Source organism: Hippoglossus stenolepis, chromosome 9 (assembly GCF_022539355.2).
Source record: "Hippoglossus stenolepis isolate QCI-W04-F060 chromosome 9, HSTE1.2, whole genome shotgun sequence".
In the NCBI taxonomy this organism is placed as follows: domain Eukaryota; kingdom Metazoa; phylum Chordata; class Actinopteri; order Pleuronectiformes; family Pleuronectidae; genus Hippoglossus; species Hippoglossus stenolepis.
Genome location: NC_061491.1, coordinates 9320424 through 9340985, shown reverse-complemented (window position 1 = coordinate 9340985; position 20562 = coordinate 9320424). Strand labels below are relative to the sequence as shown.

The following is a 20562-nucleotide window of genomic DNA, read 5'->3' as shown; positions in this document are numbered from 1 at the left end:
TCGGGTTCATGGAGCAAATTAAATCCTGCAGCACTAGTTGGTAGTCGATACATCAGTGGGTCAGGGGAAGAATTTTAAACTCTCCAGAAGAAGACCAGTGGGCAGTGAAGTTAGTAACGGATGGGAGTAATATGGTGATATTTCTTCTCTGTCATTAGGGTAATAGCAGCACTGCTCTGAATATACTGGAGTTTCTACAGACTGCTGGCAGGGGTCCCAAACACAAGCGCGTTGCAGTGGTAGAGCCCTGCCCTTTCCTTTTAGAATCCTTTACATTGGTACTCCTAATATTTTTATGTGTTCCATAAATATCAACGTGAATACCACATAATGTTTTACTGTCCCTAAAAAACCGGTGATCAACTTTACATTAGCCTTGAGAAATTATCTTTTTACTTCCACCGGGGAGGTTATGTTTTCACCCCTGTCTCTTTGTTGGTTGGTTTGTTTGTTTGTAAGCAAGATCACACAAACACTACAGGACGGATTCCTACGAAGCTTGGTGGAGGGAAGTGGTGTGGTTTCAGAGAGGAACCCATGACATTCTGGTGTGGATCTGGACCAGGGGGCGGATGCAAGAATTTTTTATTCTCTTTTTTTAACATTGTGAGATAGGGCGTTTTCACTGTTTTCCCAAGGAATAATTCATGGAGCTTGATGAAAGTCAGGGATACTTAGGTAACTGCTATCCATGAGTGAAAGATTGATTACATTTAAGGGTACTGTTGGGCCTTGGTGGAGGTATTCGCTCTACAGAGGGTAATTCTAGTTTAAACATGTTGTCTCCCAGCTTTAAATCTTTTCATTTAATTCTCTAGAATGAGCTATAGTATTCCTTTTCCAGGCATGCCATGCCATGGCAGATGTAAATAATAAACAAGTGCAGCATCCAGTTTAGTTTGCATTGTGTATGTTGATTTACTAGCATCATGAATGTTATTGGTAAAAACTGTAGTTTGACAACATGGCAAACTGTCACTTCAGTGAAAGGGCTCTTTAAAGGATATACATGTACCTAAAAATGAAAATTCACTTATTATCTACTCACCACTTTGCCGATGGAGGGGTGGGTGAAGTGTTGGGGTCCACAAAACACTTTTGGAGTTTCAGGGGTAAACAGTGTTGCAGCCTAATCCAATACAATTGAAGTAAACACAGTAAACCACATCTTCAAATGTAAAAAAAACAACAGAAAGAAAACATAAAATGCCTCCACACTGCTCCTGTGGTGTCATCCAAGTGTCCGCAAGCCCCGACATTCAAATTCAACTCGAAACAGCGTTATGGACACGTGTTGTAAGCCTAAATATCCACTGTGATCCACGCGCGAATGCAGCATCAGACGAGAATATAAGCGGACATTTACAAACATGGTGTAAGTGACCTTGTTTGAAGAAGTGGTCACCAGTTACTTCAATTTTATTGGATTTGGCTGCAATGCTTTTTACCCCTGAAACTCCAAAAGTGTGTTGTGGACTCAAACACTTCCCCCACCCCTCCATCGGCAAAGTGGTGAGCAGATAATGAGTGAATTTTTATTTTTGTGTGAACTATCCCTTTAATGCCTCCTATTTGTTACCGTTAAAGTCTTTGGTGACCCCTGATGTAATGACTCTGGATTGTCACTCCATCGAGCCAGTGGCTGAGAGGAAGTGCAGTATAAGCTGCCAGTGCACTGAGTGAGATGTGTGTCAGTGTGAGCAGCCCTGGGAACTGAGAACATGACAGGAAGATGAGTGAAAAGTGCCACGCAATACAACGCAACATCCCCTCAGAGGAGTACGACGTGCTGGTGACTCATAATGTGTAATGTCTTGTTACCCTGCACACACACAAATACACACACCCACCAACAGACACCCATTCAGAATCCATAAAGGATTTCAATTTCCTGTACAAGATACCTGAGAAATATCTAATTACGCGACTGAAGAATGATTGAGGGGTGTAGTAATGGACTGAATGGTGACGCTGTGAAACACCTTGTTACAAACTGTTTCTCGGGTGCCATCAGTCACACTGCAGTGGGGAGAATGCTACAGCAACAGGTAGCTGACTGGATGCAGTCAACGGAGCCCAACCTCTCCGTGTGCTTTGACACACAGAGCGAGGGAATCCAACGGGAAAGGACGAGGACGAGGACGTGGACGTGAAAGGACAAGGGGATCACACCGCCCCAAAAATGTTTGCAGAGTCGATACTGAACACCGTTGTCGAGGTTACTATTTATCTCATGCCAGCCAAGTTGGCACGCACATCTGGCGCTGGGTACTTAGTGCAATTATTTATGATTTCCTCCAAGATTTAAAAGCTCTTCGCCCGGCCTTGTAATGCAGTAACTGATTGCACTGCTAATGTAATTAAGGGGAGATTATGATGTCCACGTGGCACACCAGATGGTGGCATTCACAGCGATGGGGGAAGGCACAACTGGCACACCACTGCACAAGGGCAGTGAGGCGCAGTCAGTCGGAGCAGTCCAGACTCCCCACCAGACGGAGGAAAGTATATGTGCGTGTGGGCGTGTGCCTGTGTGTGTGTGGTGTGCATGCAGATGTGAGTGTATGGTTGTGCTTGATGATAAGTTGAGCAATGGAGTGTAAGCTGGTAGAGATGAGTGTACGTAAGAATCTACCCAAGAAAGTACCAGACTGACCGTCTCTGAGCGATACGAGCGAGATACATGCACACTCTGAAAAAAAGCATCTTATAAGTCATCTTTGAAGGCTATATACAAGACTACATAAGACATCGCTTCTTTTTACAAAGTGACTCAACTTTCAACTTGCATTTCAATGCTTCGGCCAAGAACACAGATGGCATAAATGGAAAATTAAATCACATTTGGCAAAGCCATCATGTTTCAGAAGATTTTTCAGCCACGGCAACAATGAGACTAGACCAAACTGACCTTTAATTAGAAAATAGGCATTATATTATAGAGCCTTGCAAGGCTGTATCCTATGAGGCACTGAGGGTAGGTTTCTTAAAGCTTGTTATTATAAGCTATTCAGGAGACACAGGGATTTTTTTTATGTGTAGACAGAAAAAGAGAGGAGGAGGAGGAGGAGGAGGGGCGTGAGGGTCATATATGAAATGAGACCTGCAGATTTCTACAAAGCCCGTAATGGGTTCATGCGGGTGACGGGGACATTGGGGCGCAGTAGATTTCCCAAGTTGAGATAGGGATATTATTACTCTCAGGGTGGCAACACAGAAATCTCCGTCTTCAGTCCCCTGACTAGTGTCAGCAAATTACAAAACACAGTGAATGACCTTTACACAGGGAAAAGAAAACCTTTGCTGTTTTTTTTTTTATCATTTGGGTGCAGAGTCATTCACAGAGGTATAATTTTGGTCCATGGCCTCCTCAGTCATCCGCTGATTACCACTCACGACTACAGCGTTGTTAGGACCTACCAGAAAATGCGCGTGATATTCTGTACCTGATGGGATGATCCCGTGTTTATGGGATTGACTTTAACTGAGACGTATCATAAAGTGTACACGAAACAAAGCGTGAACAAAGAAATCACAGTTTTAATGAACCTTTTCCAAATGCCAGCTGTAATGCTATGCATCCTACACTGGCTGCTCCCCCACAGAAACCTGCCACAGCCATCATTCATCTTACCCCACAGTCCTCAGCGTGCGATGTGCCGCACATTAAAACACTGTAATAGCTGATGGCTTTCACAGTTAGCATGTGTTGCTGATATCTCCAGACTCTCGACGAGTGTTTCATCACCTATTCCATAATTAGACCATTACTTTAGCAGGTGTAGCTCTTCTCGAGCATGTGTTGTGTTTCAGTTTTTTTTCTTTCCTACACTGACACCTGAGTTTTTATCTTATCACCAAATTCAAAATAAAATGAGCATGCCTATTTCTGAAGGTTGTCAACACCTTGATGTGAGAGCGTGTGTTGGTGGGATTATGTGTGTGCGAGGTGGGTAGTGGTGTTGATGGAGGTGGGGTGTTACAGTATCTGATGAAGTTAGACTGGAGTAAAAAGAAATCTTCCTCCACCATGGAAATGTCTCTGCTGTAATTATTTGTAGTTAATATTGACATACAGACATAAATGATATGTTGCTGTGGTACAGTATTTGAAAATACTGTCCTGAACACTGTTCAGCAGCAGGCTCAAGTCTTTATAGTTGTTCTGTCAACTACTATCATGTCCAAAGTGTATTATATCCAAAATGTATTATATATAAAATGTGCTATGTCAAGAATGCCCTCTCAACACATGTCTCTGCTGTATTTATTTGTCATTAATATCGACATCTGTGATTTGCTGCTGTGGTACAGTATGAGAACACTAACCTGAACCCAGTTCATAAGCAGGCTGGTATCTTTATAGTTGTCCAATCAATCATTCTTACATCAAAAAAGTGTATGAAATAATATTAACTCACATGCTTACTTAAGTTGCTAAAACAGAAGGATTTCTTCATAATAATCTATTCAGATGGCAGCTTCAACAATAACTTGATCTAAAGAAAATTTATCAGCAATTATTTTAGTAAAGGATTAATCATTTAATTCCATTTTAAAGCCAATGACAATAAGAAAAAAAAACATGGTTCCAGGTTTGCAAATGTGAGACCTGCAACTTTTCTCTGTCCTTTGGCGCCTCAGACTGTTGGTCTATGACTGCCAGTTGCAGTGCTGCTGAGAAACAAGTTAAAGGATAGTTTTGCAATAGATTATCATAATCCAGCATCACAACAACAAGAAGATAAAGACTTAGCTAACTGTTTTACGCAGCCATGGTGGTTAAGATATACTGACGCACGAGACGACTAAACCCAGAATAGATACAAGGGCTGCAAAAAGCAGACAGTGCCATGTTTTGCTGTTGAGAATTTTGAGAATTAAAATTAGTCAAATTAACCCAAACACAGGCAAGATTTTGCATCTTCAGTTAACATCAACAGTGAGCGGAGGCGGTGAAAGCTGGTGGACGTGTGAGGTGGCAGAATATCTCCCCTATAATTATATGAGCATCGTGCATTTAAAAAAAGGGAAAACTGATCACATATTGTGTAGTCCAATAAATACATCTCACTGTGTATGTGTGTGTGTGTGTGTGTGGTCCCAGAGAAGACACCCTACTGGCCTGTGGCACCATGTCACACAACAGAGCAACACGTCTTTGATAAGTTATTGGATTGGTATCATGAGGGTTAGAAATAATAATTTTAATTGGAAAGCATCTGCTGCCGGTTGCTGTTTTGGACAGTCAACAAAGTGGCTCTGTGTATCCTAATGTTGAAGCCAAGCTAATACATTGCTCTTAATCTTACTTTTATCTGATTACAGTAATGACATGTGATGATTATTGAGAGAAGCAACTGTCAGAGGGCGTGACCTTAGATTACATCCATGTAATGACGGTCATTTAGTGAAGCACAACCTTAATTGTGTTACCGTAGTTAAATTGGCTCTCAGAAGTTATTGCAAAGAAATACACCCACAACTCAGTGTGGCGTTGTTGTCCTGGGCCTTTATGCTCCATGCAGACTCACTCAGACAAAGTCAATTGACATGTTGACCCTTTCTGATAATGCTTTTCTAAGATGTTGTGCTGCACTCATTAGCTGTGTCTCAGGGACTGCATCTACCCGGCCCGTGAAGACCGCCCAATGCCAAACTCAAATGAGATGGTATGGTCTGCAGAGGATTTCTGAATCAGCGTTACCAGCTTGTTTCGCCATTATTGCTGTTGCATAGCAACAGAGCTGAAGTTGGACATGACGAGAAAGTTGTAATGCCCTTTGCTTTTTAAAATGTGTACCATTAGCTGTTCAGTTGAGTTGATACGCGATACTCAATCAACAGACGTCTCGCTGCTTGCTGGCACCATCACCTCTTTTGTCATGGAAACGCAATGAATTCTGGGATAGGTTGGGCTGGGAAGGATTCAACCGGTGGAGGCATTTGTCGGCTGCATTTAAAGTGACCCAAAAGCAACCTCCGAAGGATGCAGAATTATGAATTATGAATGAATTTAAACACAGCTATAGCGTCCTATGATAGGCGTATTCATTTAATACTCCTGATAGATATAAGAAATGATAATGAAATTCTAAAAGACAACTAAAGTGAGCAGTGAATGAGCTTCACCTTATTGTAATAGCGCCAAATCACAACTTACATTACTTGAAGGCACTTGACATAGCAAGGTCGAGACCTTAAAAATCATATAGAAACCCAACAGTTCCCATAATGAGCAAGTACTTGGCAAACAGAAGCAGACTCAATGTGTGGCGGCTGTATGCATCGACCGGTTGGGGTAAGTGAGGGAAAATGGGGGAGGGGGAGAAAGAACTGGAACAGTTGTGTAACCGTCATATTTAAGCTCTAGTAATAAATTGAATACTTATGAAACTTATAGATGGTACTATATATGAAGGATATCAGCACCAGTTAATACCACTACTACTATTACTACTACTACTGAAATAACAACAATAATAATAATAATAATAATAATAATAATAATAATAATAATAATAATAGGAACTTATTTATATAGATGTTTTTTAATAGAAGTTTTCTGTTTTCATAATAAGATTAATAAATAATCAAAATTATAATAATAATAATAATAATAATAATAATAAGCATACGAATAAATGTACACAGTCAGGATCATGATCATCTGAATGCTTGGTTAATTATTAATTACCCATAATACCCGGAAGCGTTCACCTCCAGTGGCTGGGCGGGGGTGAAGTCCAGAGAATAGACTGGTCCAGAGTGGGTTCAGCAGGAAGACACGTCTAAACAGGTAAAATAAACCACACACGTTTAAACTGGTCAATGAAACTAAATGTTTAACCAGGTAAAAGGAGACGCCAGGTGAAGGACTGTGGTTTTCAGTGTCTCTCCTGTGTGTCATGGCGCAGAGCGTTTTGTTTCTATAGGATTCATTAACTGCTGTCATGAGTCCTCGTGTTCAGAAACGACGTCATGTGTCAGGTGCACTCAGGGAGTTCGCCTCAAAGTTTGCACAAACGCAGACAAGGGGAAGGAGTTGAAGCTAAAACAACTTAGAGCAGAGTGTGAGGAACGAGTGAGGGACTTAATAGATGAGCTAGCTACACGCAGCTAACTATGGTAACACAGACCATAATGAACCAGGGTAGTTAGTGGGTTTATGTTGGTTGTTGTTTGGCTCTAAATCAGCTGCCTGATGCCTCATTATGTCACTGTAGGGTTATGAGTCTGGTTTTATATGTTTCATAGCCACACTAGGTGTAAGCTAGCTAAAGTGATATGTCATAAAAAGTCATGGATCAGTGATATGTTAACCTGCTGCTCACCCCCTCTCAACAATTTACATGAGTTTTATTGCATAATGGGAAACTAAAGCAGTCAATCATCAGTTTTGTGATAGTTATTTAACTCTTATTTAGGAACAGTTAATCATACAAATACCAAACCATTTTAATCGAAAATACATACAGAAAATGAATGACTTCTTTTATTTTCTAGTTTCCTAGTCATAAATGAAAAAGAACACAAATACACAACAATTTCTTCCATTAAACAGAAAATGTATACAGTATATTCAGCATCAAACAGTGCAACGACAACTTCATACTATATAAATCTCAGAATGAATATATAGTGCTACCCAAACTGAAGACTTGCATACGGTAAAGATCGCAGTTTTACTTTCAGGACTAACCAGTGTGAGCTATTGCGAAACTGCTGACATTTTAGCTAGCTCCGGCTAATGCTTCACTCCTGCAAATCAGGTTTGCGTGCTCATGATGCCAGACAGCGACTTTCTGTAGCATCAGAGGCAATTCCAATGTTTGTATCTCTAAAATCAACATTATTATCACCTCAAATTTTATATTGGAGGCCACGCCTTAAATGCTACATGTTTACGTGTCCTACAGTCAATATTAACCTAGTGTTGGATCTCACAGAATCACTATTCCAGTTGGTTCACCATGGGTGAGAACACACAGCGATGTTTTCCTCAGGAGACAGAAATAAGTTTGGATTTCTTTTTCTTCGCCCCTTGCAGGATAAGTCTCGAAGCCTTGATGTTGTGCTGGAAAACAAGGCTAATTTTGAACAAATTAATGTTACAAAGAGATCCCTCATCCTATTAGCCAATTTGCTATCCTGTTTCATTTGAATAAGTACGGCTATCTAACATTTGTTAAAGAGACAGCTGTTTCTGGAGCAAATCCCCTAATTTCATCAGTGTAATTGCAATAGATTTCGTAAACATCAAGATTGAATGCAGCAACTTTGTCAGTTAGTACAAGAATGCTTTAAAGCTAATCTAATAACATTGCATAAGGGAACCTTTGCAAAGCCACTCACCCTGTAAAAGGCTTGCATGCCCATTAGGCAAAAATTCCCTTAGACAGGAATAGACAGCAATTGATTGGGACTTCCTTGAAAATATGTGATCACTCTGCCTAATTTGTGATTTGGTGAAGTCACTGGGTGGTCTCCAAATGCTGTTTTGTCACTGGTCTCACTTGTCATTTGATCCTTGATTAGGAAGCCACTTTTTCTTCTAGATCCTAATTAGCCTCATCAAGAAGTCAATAATGTGGTCATTTTAGCCAAGAAAAACCTTGTCCGTTCTCCATGTATTGACCCAGAAGGATGCAACTCCCACTGAGTTTCACCATCTGTATTTGGTCCATTTCCTTATGTTTGCATTTTCATGTTTACAATGAGTTTTCATTGAGCTGTTTCACTCAAATAACGGGTATGTTTATTTATTTTTTTACCCCTATTGGTCTGATGAGGCTCTTCTGCTTTTCTAACAGATTTCCAACATGTCTGATGTGAGTAACCAGCTGCCTGCTGATCCCATCTCTGCAGTTGGAGTTGTCACTTCGCTAAATAAGGCCCCTGATGACTTCTGTGTTGTGAGTAATTATTTTAATCTATTGATGGCTTGATGTTTTAAAGGTATTGTGTTTTTTTTCCCCCATCTCATTTAAAAGTCAGAGTTGCAATTAGAGGCTTATCTCTTGCGTCGGTTATGTGTGTAATTGTTGTTACTGATTGTATATAATGACGCACAGCCAGGAGGTTGGCAGCTTTCCATGGTGTTTTTTGTTAGATGACTTATTCATTAAGTTTACTTTGATGATTAGGATGATTCCCTTCCTGACATTGTTACTGGTTGCCGCCAGTATTACAGACACACCAGAGGCAAAAGTTTAATTATGTTGGGTTGATGCCCACCAGAGTTATTTAAGTTTACCCCCCTTATGCTCAAGTACAACTACACCGTGAATAGGATTGTGTCAGGATGTGAAGTAGTGCAGGATGGACAGGTTTATATAAGCTCTTCCCTTGTTGTGAAAGAGTTAGAGAGGTTAAAAAACGAGGAGTGTGAGTAAGTTTAACAAAGCACAGAACAAGCTTAGGGGCAGATCTCTCTTCCTCCTGCTCCCTCTTCCTATTCAGACTTTCTTGCTTTCACCCGTTGCCTCCCAACCCTCTCGCTTCCCCCCAGTTTTTATCTCTTCCTGCTCCACCCTGCACACCCAGCTTGTTCTAATCTCTGGCAGATGATGGTGGGTTGGCATTAGAATGGAGCCACTGGCAGGGAAACTGTGTACACACCACGCAGCAGTGACAAACACAGAAACCCCATCAGACTTCCTCCTCTGCTGCTTCAGTGCGCCCTTACATTTCAGCTGATATGCAAATACTGTGGATGTTCTGGGGGGGCTAAAATCTGAATATGGCACAGATTTCATCTAATAATAGCTACTCAGTTTATTTTTTAAAGTTCTTTGTTAATCTACAGGTTGTAGAGCAGCAGTTGGAAATTTGTAATTAGTTTAGACTTGGTGCATCATTCAGAAAGTGTTGACATATAAATAAATATAGGACACTACTCATGTCACTAATAGAACTGTCACTTTATATTTGAAAAACGAACATTAATTTGAACTTGGGGGGGCAGAGGGGTTCATATTGGAACTGTAATGCCATGTTTGGTTTCTACAGTCAAGAGGCGCATCAGACTGTCTGACGTAGTTTGCCTCGTGATCCAGCAGAGGGCACTCACTTTCACATTGACCTATTGCATGCCCTCTTGACCTGTCAGTAAATTAAGCCAATATTGTTACTGTTTTGCTGCACAAATAGAGGACTCTAGCAAACAAAGCCATCCTGAGCCGACAAAAACAATATCACAGCATCTGAGATGTGGTGTGTGGACGTGTTTTGAATATGTACGAAGTCTGTGCTTGTGGGTCATGATATAGATTATGAATTTATACTGCCACAAAAAAAACACAAGGGCATAGTATAAACTCAGACTCGATTGGTCATTGTACTTTTTTTAACTTCTTTCTTTACACAGCAATGTTGTAGCAACCGTGTGAAAAGATGTAAACTGTACAAACCAACATTTGCCTTATATTGAGCAAACCTCAAATCCAACCATAATGAAGATAGAGCCGGGTGTGTTGAAAACAGTGGACAGCACAGCACCAGTGTGAGGCAGAGCGCACCACTCGTTTCTGTTGGGTGTGCCAATATTTTCACCTCTGACTTTCAGTGGATAGAGTTGTTCACAGCCAAGTAGGAGAGAAACTGCTGCTGAAACTAAGAAATGTCGACTTTCACTGTTTAGAAATCTTGGAAGAGAAACCCAGATGATGAACAAAGACAAATGGGAAACAGGGTTACACTACAAATAGCTTAAAGCTAATATAGTCTTTTAATACAATCATTTTCATTGGTAAAGTTTACTTGTGTTAGTTTTCCTTTGTAAAATAGGAAACATTTTCTTAAGAGGAAAAAATGTTAATGTTAAATCTATGAAAAGTTCAAATTATCCTCTAAGATAAAGTTCAAGGACTTTCAGACTCTGAAGAATCTTTCAAATGCATTTGTCCCATCTTCAGCAACATCTTACCAATGCAGTATAACGCTGTATTGATTTGTTTTTCTCTTCGTACAAGACCTCTTTGCAAATTCCTCCCTAACATTGGCTGCTTACCATACTTACCGTACTTTTTATACTGCAGATCAAAGGGTTGATTAACTCTTTTGCTCTCTGGTACGGTGCGCTCACATCTCTGAACTCTGAGCAAGTCGTTCCAACACAGGAGAGCACAGGCCCAGATCAAACACTGCTCCGCTGGGATCAGGAGCTTTTCTGAAGCACCAGCAACCACCCAACATCAAACACCACGAGTAGACTCCTGCACACTCGGTCTCTGTGCACAGGTTGCAAAGTGGATGTTTGTGTGTATTTCAGATTTACCTCAGCATTTGATATTTTATGCTCACAAACTTGTTAATGAAATGTAAGTTTATTTGAAGACGACTAGTGCAAGCTTTTGATTAGCTGGAATGTCTGGGTTTACAATCCCAAATAGCTGCTTTAAAACACCTGTACTTTAAAGGTGTAGCTTGACATTTTGGCAAGGTTATTTGTTGTCTAGCCAAAAGAGGACGGACTATTTTCATGTCTGTGTGCTAAGTCTTGAGCTAAGGCCAGACGGCACTTAGCATTAAGAATGCAATTAGGGGTAAAAAAAACTAGTCGAGTTCTGTCTAAAACTCAAAAATACACAGACAATATACAATTGTTGTATAATGTTTGTTTCATTTGTTCATAAAAAATATATAAAAGTGAGACTGAGTGGTTTTGAGACAGTGGGAAGAGACAATCCACAGAAGAGTTTGTTTTTTCAAGTAACAGTTGCAGCATGGAAGTCCCTTTTTAAAACGACAAAATCTTGGTCTTACAGAGATTAAGTGAGGTTCAAACTGTGCCCCAATTTGAGTAGATCGCTAGGGCTGAACCAAAATGAGATGGTTTGGTCTGAGGAGGATTTCCTATTTGCTCTCCTGCCCCTACTTAGCTACATTGAGCGGCTGCACTTGCTGCAGCTCAACCACCCACATAGCTAGCTTGTTAGCTTTGTTACCAGCGTGCAATCCTGGATCAGGGTGGCCTGAAAAGCATCCAACCGTTGGATTCTTCATTGCTTGGGAATGAAAGGATACATTTGTCAGTTGCGTTTGAAGAAGCCTTTGTAAAGGGTGAGGGTGCGTTCGAATAGTCCATTTGTTTAGGAACCTTCCTTTCTCAGTGAAATGACCCGGAAGTATTTCAGCGGCTGCCATAATAAGAGCTGAGGAAGCTTCAATGTCTCCTTTAGCATAGGAAACATCCGACCATCCTTTATGAAAGGAAAGGAGAAAATGCCGCCCCACAATTGTTTGAGGCAGCAACATTTAAAGCGACACAACCTCGTAGTTGCACCTGGACAGACCCATGCAAATATAGAAAACAGAACATTATTATTAACATTATTCTCATGACACGATCTAGAACTGATGTAAATCCTCACATTTGTCTGAGCTCCTGATTTCCTCTCTGTCACATCTGTCTAGTCAGGAGTCTCAGTAAACAATAAGCATATTGAACTCCTAGTTCATAAAATCCCCATCAGACCTAAATACAAATGTAAAGGTAATTTCAAACTTCTAATAGTGGAATGCACACAAAATATAATTATCTCCACTTATAGAAGGTTTTTTCCACGTATATTCCTCACCTTATTACATTATTTCAACATTTCAGCACTTTGCATACAGCACAGAGTACCATACTTTTTGTGAGTACACAGCAAGTGGAGTTCTCTGCACCGTGGTTCTCTTTTCTTTACTCCGTACAGCTTCTCCTTCATATCTTTCCTTGACCCAATGACGTATTCCATCGGGGTCGAGGAATAGTGGTTAGGAAAGGACATTATTTGGACTTTCTGCACGCACCCCTAGCCTATAGTCACCCTATTGTGTCGCAGTCGGTCTTCAGATGCAGCCACCAAAGGATCTGTCCATGAATCAGAACACGGGTCATGAGATACTGGCAGGCGTATTCTCTCAACTTTGACCAAAGCCAAGCTGCTCCCTCTGCTTCCACTCTTAAGCTAAACTAATCTAAACTAAGCGCCCCCTGGCTCTAATGTCTGCTCCTTAGGCTACTTGATGCATAGAATAGAGTTATATTATCTAAATCCCGGCAAGTTAGCCAATAACCACATTTGCAAAAATGTCAAACTATTACTGAAAATAAAAGAATGTTTCAAAGTAACTGTGCCTGTAAGTCAGCATCTCTTTTCAATTGAGAGAAAATATATTTTTTTGTTCAGTTTTTCTGTGTATATGTAAAGAGATGATTTTTTTCCTCTACTTTTCATCTCCACCTGGTTTCACTCTGGAGAGATTTTTGATGGTGTGCCTTTTATATCTTTGTATTCACAGCTGTGCTTCATAGTGCTTCATAGCAACTTGCTGGTGATGTCGGTCTCCAGAGATGCTTCATAGGAATATGCAGCACCCCCTTAAGACTTGTTTCATAGGTGGGCTTTCAGATCACTGTTAGCGTAAAATTTTAGGAAGTGGCAGTTGAATCTGTCACTGCATTTTACATCAAATGTTACAGCCTTATTTTAATATCATAGCCATGACGTCTCTTATTAGACATGTGGCGTTGCTCTTGAAGTCTGTAATGATGGAGCCAGACAGTGGCAGGCTTGAAAGTGTGAGAGAAGAGCCAGCGCAACTTTACACATGCCTTTCCTGCCGTGGCTCAGCAGTTGGCGTTTCAAATTCAAGCTGCGTAGCATCCTTGCTGCCGGTGGCTGTGGCAGGATGATGCCTGAGGTGCCTCCTAGGAGGACCGTGCCCTCGTTACTCCTCAGCTTGACTTTGGGTTTCACAAAGCGAGCCCTTTGTTTACGCTGACAGGATGCGCTGGCTACTGACCTGGAAAAAGTGGCCAAGACGGGTTGTCTTGTAAAGAAGAGGGAGGCTGGTGATGTATAGGCTCCTTCTGGGACCTTTCATGGAACTGCTGTTGGAGACGCCCCACAATCCCTCTCTCTGCTCATCTTCTGCTCTCTCTCTCTCTCTCTCTCTCTCTCTCTCTCTCTCTCTCTCTCTCTCTCTCTCTCTCTCATCCCACTATCTATCTCTGTTCCCCACTCTAGTCTCTGCTCTCATCTCATCTAGTCAGTGGTGGTTTTGCATGAATCTCCCCATGCCATGTTTCCCCCACCAGTCACCAGGGTCATTCATCATTATTGTCAAGGGGTAATGTGTGTGGGTGGGTGCAGAGATCTATGACTTCTTCATTTGAATGAACCTCATTAGATTGACTCTTCTTTGTAAAGGATCCCTTTAGAAAATAACTCTGGCAGTTATTTAGGTGATTCTCACATGATAGCCAATGGAACATGACGTTTCAGCCAACCGTATTTGCTCCAGCGATGGAAGAGTGTTGGTGATGCAGTATGTGGGTTATATTTTGCTTTATCGTTCTGCCCTCCACAACTGCATTTACATAGCAATGTAGTTTAGGACCTTGAGCTTGACTTGTGGTGCCCACATGCTGTCAATATGATGCTATCTATTTTTTTTACTGACTCCACTGATCATTTACAACCACGAATGGGCTTATTGTACAAGGACAAGCAGCGTACATCTCTGAATTTAGACTTATTTGGCCATCCACGTGGAATTGGTTTAAATCCTCAGTAATTCATTCTTAGAGAAGTTGTCTCATTAAATGATAGAATGAATACACACTGGGTATAGCAGTAAACATATTCAAGGTGCCAGCGCAGTGTTGTCAGTTTACCTGTGTCTTGGGATACAATGGTAGGTCTTTTACAAATACACATTCCACATTTACCGCAAATATAATCCCTGCTTTTCCATAGAAGCACACTGAAGTTTGGTTTCCTTATTAGGGCAGATCCTTGTCAGGGCATCTTTAATCAGCCTGCTCCCAAGGGATGATATTTTTAGCCACGTTTTTGGAGGCTAAGACTCCTTTACCCACACAGAGCACTAATGAGATGGAGCGCTAGTGTAGGCAAGCGTTAATTAAGGCTAGTATGCAAGGGAAGAGGCAAGAGCAACACGCTTGTGGCATACATACATTAACTTTATCCCACCTCCTGCATGTTTTTTTCACTCCTTGTTTTTTTTCCTCCCTCTTTTTTCCACGTAGGTTGCACAAACAACAGATGGCTCTGACGCCGACCTGTGGAAGGACGCCTTATTCAAATCCAAGGTCAATCGCTACCTCTGTTTCACCAGGAAACCTGTAAGTGCGAATGTAAACTTCTCCCTTTCCCTATGCATCCTGCACATCGTCTACAGCACTTTTTATTTCTGTCTTCCAGCAGTTATTATCTCAGCTTTCAGAATATCTTTATGCACTTTGCACTTTGATCAGTAAAAGTCCCATTTAGAAAGGCCATCGTTGGCAGCGCAGTTTTGAACTCTTACATATAATGGATTTGCATGCATATTCTAGATGAATAATACCCCGGTGCGATATTTTCATGTTGCAGTTGTCCTTCTGAGGATATAATCTATGTTTATTCATGAAATAACAATGAGCTGTGTTCTAAGTATTCCAATTCATTCAATCAACAGTGTCTCTGAAGAGAAAAACAGTGATTCGAGAAAGCTGATGTACATGTACCTATGAATATGAAAATAATGCTATTTATGTCAGAAAGTACTCTGGTAGAACTTTATAAATGACCCAAAAGGATTCTGAGAAACATTCACAGCCACAGCAGAGTTGTTCTTGCTCAGTCTCGTTATGATACCAAAACTTTTATAGAATACATAAATATCTCGACATTGCTACTGAAACAATATCACAACCCCATTCTTATTATTGTCAATTTTTAATCTAATCTTACCCTAATTTGACCAAATAGAAAAGACGCTCAGTAGAGCACAATTCTTTGCTGAAGTAGTTAAATTGATAACATTAATCATTGGATTATTGAAAATAATTAGATCAAGATCAGACTGTTATTAAAGCATTTGCATGCAGTATTCTTATGTCCCTAATACTTGAGTTTATATGATTTCTTTAATAAGTTAGTTTAGATTTGCATTTGAATATCACTTATGAACAGTGTTTAACAAGACTCAACACACCCCTTTTTATTTTGAAAAGTCTGTGGTCTTGGGGCATTTTGTAGTAATAGAAATAATTATTGACAAAAACGATTGACATTGCTGGTACTGATTGAGTACAAATTGTTCATATATATCATATAATGTTGTCGTTTTGTTTACTAGTGAATGCCTGAGCAAATTATGGTTAAGTTAACATTACGAGGGTGAATATAGCATTTTTATATTTATTTTACTTGTCTGCTATATTGCGTAGTTAGCTAAAAATATCAAGCCAGATCAACAGTTATTAGTGCCCTTACTTCATCAAACTCATATACTTATAAGTGCATGGGCATAATTATGTTATCTAACAGGACTAACGATTTCACTAACCCATCGCTGTTTAAATTCCTGCACGTGCTGAATCTGCATTGGTTTCAAGTTTTACAGAAGAGGTTTGTGGTGTCCGTGGGCTTGACATGTTTCATGTCTTGTCTCTAGGGTTGCAAAATTCCGGGAATATTCAAAGTTGGAAACTTTCCATGGGAATATACGGGAATTAACGGGAATTAACGGGAATAAACTGGAAATTGTGTGGGTAATTTATACTGACTTTATTTACCTTGTCATATACAGACATAAATATAAACATTTTGTTTTGTCATAAGCTGATTTGAGCCCTGAGGAAACTTTGGGCACTTGACTATATGCTTCTGCATCTTTGTGGCATTCTTAACATAGGTCTTTGCACAGTATTTGCAAATGTACACAGCCTTTCCTTCTACATTGGCTGGGGTGAAATGTCTCCACACATGAGATAGTGCACGTGGCATTGTTCTGTATAATAAGATGAGAAAAAAGCTTGTAAAAAACACTAATGCAATGCCAGAGATATAAATAGTTAGCTAAACAATTGGAATCGTCTGTAAAAATATTTTACAATTGATGGATAAATGAATAGAAATAGGCTAGATGAACAATCCTCAATCAGCATGCTAATATATTTTCCCCAGTAATATCATCAAAACTTACCTGACCAGTCCTTGGGCTAATGCAGTAGTGTGGCCTCAATAGCCCTGCTGTAGTGTGCAGGATGCTGGGAATTATCTGTGCATGTGATGGAAGAATGCACAGTGCAGGGTTGAAATTCAACGTGCAGCGTGTGCTGCATTCCATACATCTTTAAAATAGAGTTTTGAATTATGTTTTTATTGCTCAGCGTTTAATTTGCGGTAAAAAAATTTTTTCAAAATTCCCGAGCTTAACTTCCCATGGAAAGTTTCCGGAAAGTTTCCGAAAATTTACCGGAAATTTTTCCGCCCCTTTGCAACCCTACGTGTCTCTGATTTGTCCACAATCCATTGATGGTCGACAAGAGCACATGTGTTTCAGCCATTGTTTTGTCACTATGAAATCTAAAAATAGTTGCACATTATGTACTCATCCCTGGTGTCGCAAATTGATGAAACTCATTGGAATTATAGCGCTTATTAAACAGCTTGATTGTCAAAATTCCAGTAAAGTACTAACTAGAGCTCGGTAATAAAATCATATCAATGATTATTGCAATATAATTGTCATGAATTGCAACATAACAAAATTCCAATATATATATCAATATAGTGCTTTTACATTGTGATGAGGTTTAACAGATATTAACAGATAATTGTTTAAGAATTGTATCATGTTTTGCTGTTTATCAAGTGTTTGTCATTCTCTGCTTATAAATAAGAGTTTCAAACCACAGCCTTCACTCAGGAGCAACAATCTGTCTTTAAACTGAAATAATAACGTGACTTTAATCCTGATAATAACTATCAACAGATACGAAAATCTTTTGTTAAATTAAGATATATATCTTGATATAATATTTCGCCATTTTGTCCATCCCTAGTAGTAAATGGGATATTGTAATGTTTTGAACAGCAGGGTATCATAACACCTTTGAATTATCAGTATAACACCAGTCATTGTTGTCTCCTCTGCAGCCTGCAGCTGATGTGTTGTTGTGTGGCTGTCAGCAGCTCTGTGGCCATAAATACACCTGCTGGGTGATCAGCCTGTCTAACCTCAGCTCATACAGCTTACTATTGGCTGTCTATTCATTTGTTTCCCTGGGTTGCAGGCAGATAATGCAGACAGCATCGTAAACAAAAGCTGCATTTTTGTTATTATTTTGCATCAGCTCAATTTCAGGACTTAATCAAGTCTTTCATTTTTTGCTATGTGTCCTCGAGAAGCCGGGCAACTTGGTAGCGGCTGCCTCATGCCCGAGCTCAATCTGCTCCTCTGTTTAGTATCTAGCATACAAATAGCCTTCCCCTAGTTCCTGTATATTATCTTAAAATATGTGTCCACATTGTTTTAAAGGCTTTGACACAAATAAAACATGACAGAGCCATCAACAAAGGATATTTTGTCTGCCAGTCATTGGAGCCCCCACTGTAATTGTCTATGACAAAAACAGATTCTGTAAAATTAGCCCCTGAATTATGTGGGGGGGAAGTAAATAGTTTGTGATTTATCATACTCTAGGTTGGAGGTAGATAGCCCCTTTTGTCAAGCCCTGACGGAAGAAATCTCTCCAGTAAAAAGGGGAAACCACTAAAAAAACAAGGTTCCATGCATAGTAATAACATTCATCCATATTCCTCCTTAAGTCAGTATAAAAACCATGAATAAAAAATGTCTCTAATGGTAATGACTATCGGGCAACAGTAGCAGTGGAATCCAGCCTTTTCGGACGCATCACGTCACGCCTGGTTCGCCCCACTCTATACTGCCGCTGTGTATTATTGCAATTTATTATGGCAAAAAATGAAAATGTAATGGGAGGCAGGGAAGAGTCATGCTTGAAAATGTCAACTACACAGTCCCTGATTGTTTTTAACCAGTCCCATTCTGTTGATCAGACTCCCTGCTCTGTCTCCCATCATCCCACAGCTTCTCGCCAAAAGGTTGAGAGTGATTACAAGTTCACAGATGCATTCTCTCATTGCAAAAAAAGGCTATTAGAGAGTAATTACTTCAGCTATTTTGTCAACCCTTCTCTTTAGAGACTTCCTGAGCTTTTAGTAAATCATCGGCTCTATTATCTCTACATTTTCTTTTCTGAGCCCTCCGAAAAAAATGATGAACCTTTTTCTGTTCGTGCACTCTGTCCTTTTTAAAAGTTGAATTTGCATACAAGACTTTAATTTTCCTGCCCGTGCTCTGTCTTTCAGGGGCCTGACGTCGTTGCGGACGTGAAGCTGACTGACATTAAGGAGGTGTTGCCAGAGGGCTTCACACCTGTGCTAGAAACAATGGATACGAGTAAGTAAACAGTCAATACCAACCACAGGCTCGCTCCCCTCCTCTGCTTGTTTTTTCACTCTCCGACCAGCTCACGAGGAGGTCCTCAGGGGCAGCTTTGCTTGAGATAGTGAATGTTTTATGGGTGCAGGTTAGCTTAATTTATGGCAGACTGTGGGAATAAAATAAACATTTTGCCCTGGAGGTACAAGAGAAGAGAATCATGAGTCATTGTTTATCTCAGCTGGAGCTGTGCTTTTCTTTATGAGAGGCTTATTTATTTATGTATTTATTTGGGGAGAGGACGAGTGGATGGGGGTTATCTAATATTAATGAAATGCATTCCCCAATGCTTTAGTGCTTTTTGAGTGCTATGTATTTCCCCCTCACTATCCATGCCTCGGAAATGTAATAATATTTTGGTGTGGGGAGTGAGGACAGCTTGTTTATTATTTTTATTATCATTGCATTTACACTGCACTTTCTAGTGTTGCTGGGGAAATAAATGAGCGAGGCACAGATGCAATATAGGGAGCCATGGCAATGTTTTTTTTGTTTTTTTTTGCCAGAACGAAGAAAAGAGATTATGTTTTGTTTGGCTATGTTGTAATTTAATGTTTTATTACTTCGTCTGAATCCATGTTTAATGTATACATGTGGCATTATGTATGAGTTTCTATCCAGAATATCCACTTTAAATCCCTGTTGTGCACTAAAGCTGATGGAGGATTCACTTGCTTCTGTCATTTTGCCTCCTAAAATGATAAAAATGATAATAACGCATGTGGATTTTTGTGACTTTCCGCTGTCCAGTCATTTCCCTTTGAGCATAGCAGGTCGCCCGGAAACTGATATTAGCTCATCTCTTATTCTGAGACTGGTAAACACTAAATAGCAAAGAATAAGCAGGATTTATGAATACATATTTCTCCTACAGGTTCAAAATGTCTTTAGATATATTTATATATTTTTTAGCCTGAAACCAAGAGAAGACAGGCCTGAATATGCGACCATGTTTTCCTGTCTGACACCCTTGTCTGTACCTGACTCATCAGAGGAAACTGCCACGAGGAAGAGGAGGCTCTGTGTGAAACTCAGCCCTCGTGCGTCTGCTGAGACGGCTGTATATGACATCCAGATCATTGCGAAGTCCAAGCACCATCTTGTTAACTACACCTGTATAGGGTGAGCTGTTTGGCACCAGAAATGAATTCAATCATGATGTTTTTTTCTTCTATCATTCACTTAGTGTATTGTACATTATAAAGTGTCTTTAGATTACTAACCGAGCCCTTTCAAAACTATGAAACACTC

General features: G+C 40.1%; 1 protein-coding gene across 1 annotated transcript in view; it reads left to right on the top strand.

The window, feature by feature from the left end:
- Nucleotides 1-6714: 6714 nt before the first annotated feature.
- Nucleotides 6715-20562, top strand: part of LOC118115335 (multivesicular body subunit 12B) — a 37459-nt gene continuing 23611 nt past the window's right edge. The window contains exons 1-5 of the mRNA XM_035166424.2: nucleotides 6715-6799; nucleotides 8814-8915; nucleotides 15044-15139; nucleotides 19179-19269; nucleotides 20304-20433. Coding sequence (XP_035022315.1) covers nucleotides 8823-8915; nucleotides 15044-15139; nucleotides 19179-19269; nucleotides 20304-20433 — 410 coding nt within the window. The 5' untranslated portion in view covers nucleotides 6715-6799; nucleotides 8814-8822. The remainder of the gene's footprint in view (nucleotides 6800-8813; nucleotides 8916-15043; nucleotides 15140-19178; nucleotides 19270-20303; nucleotides 20434-20562) is intronic.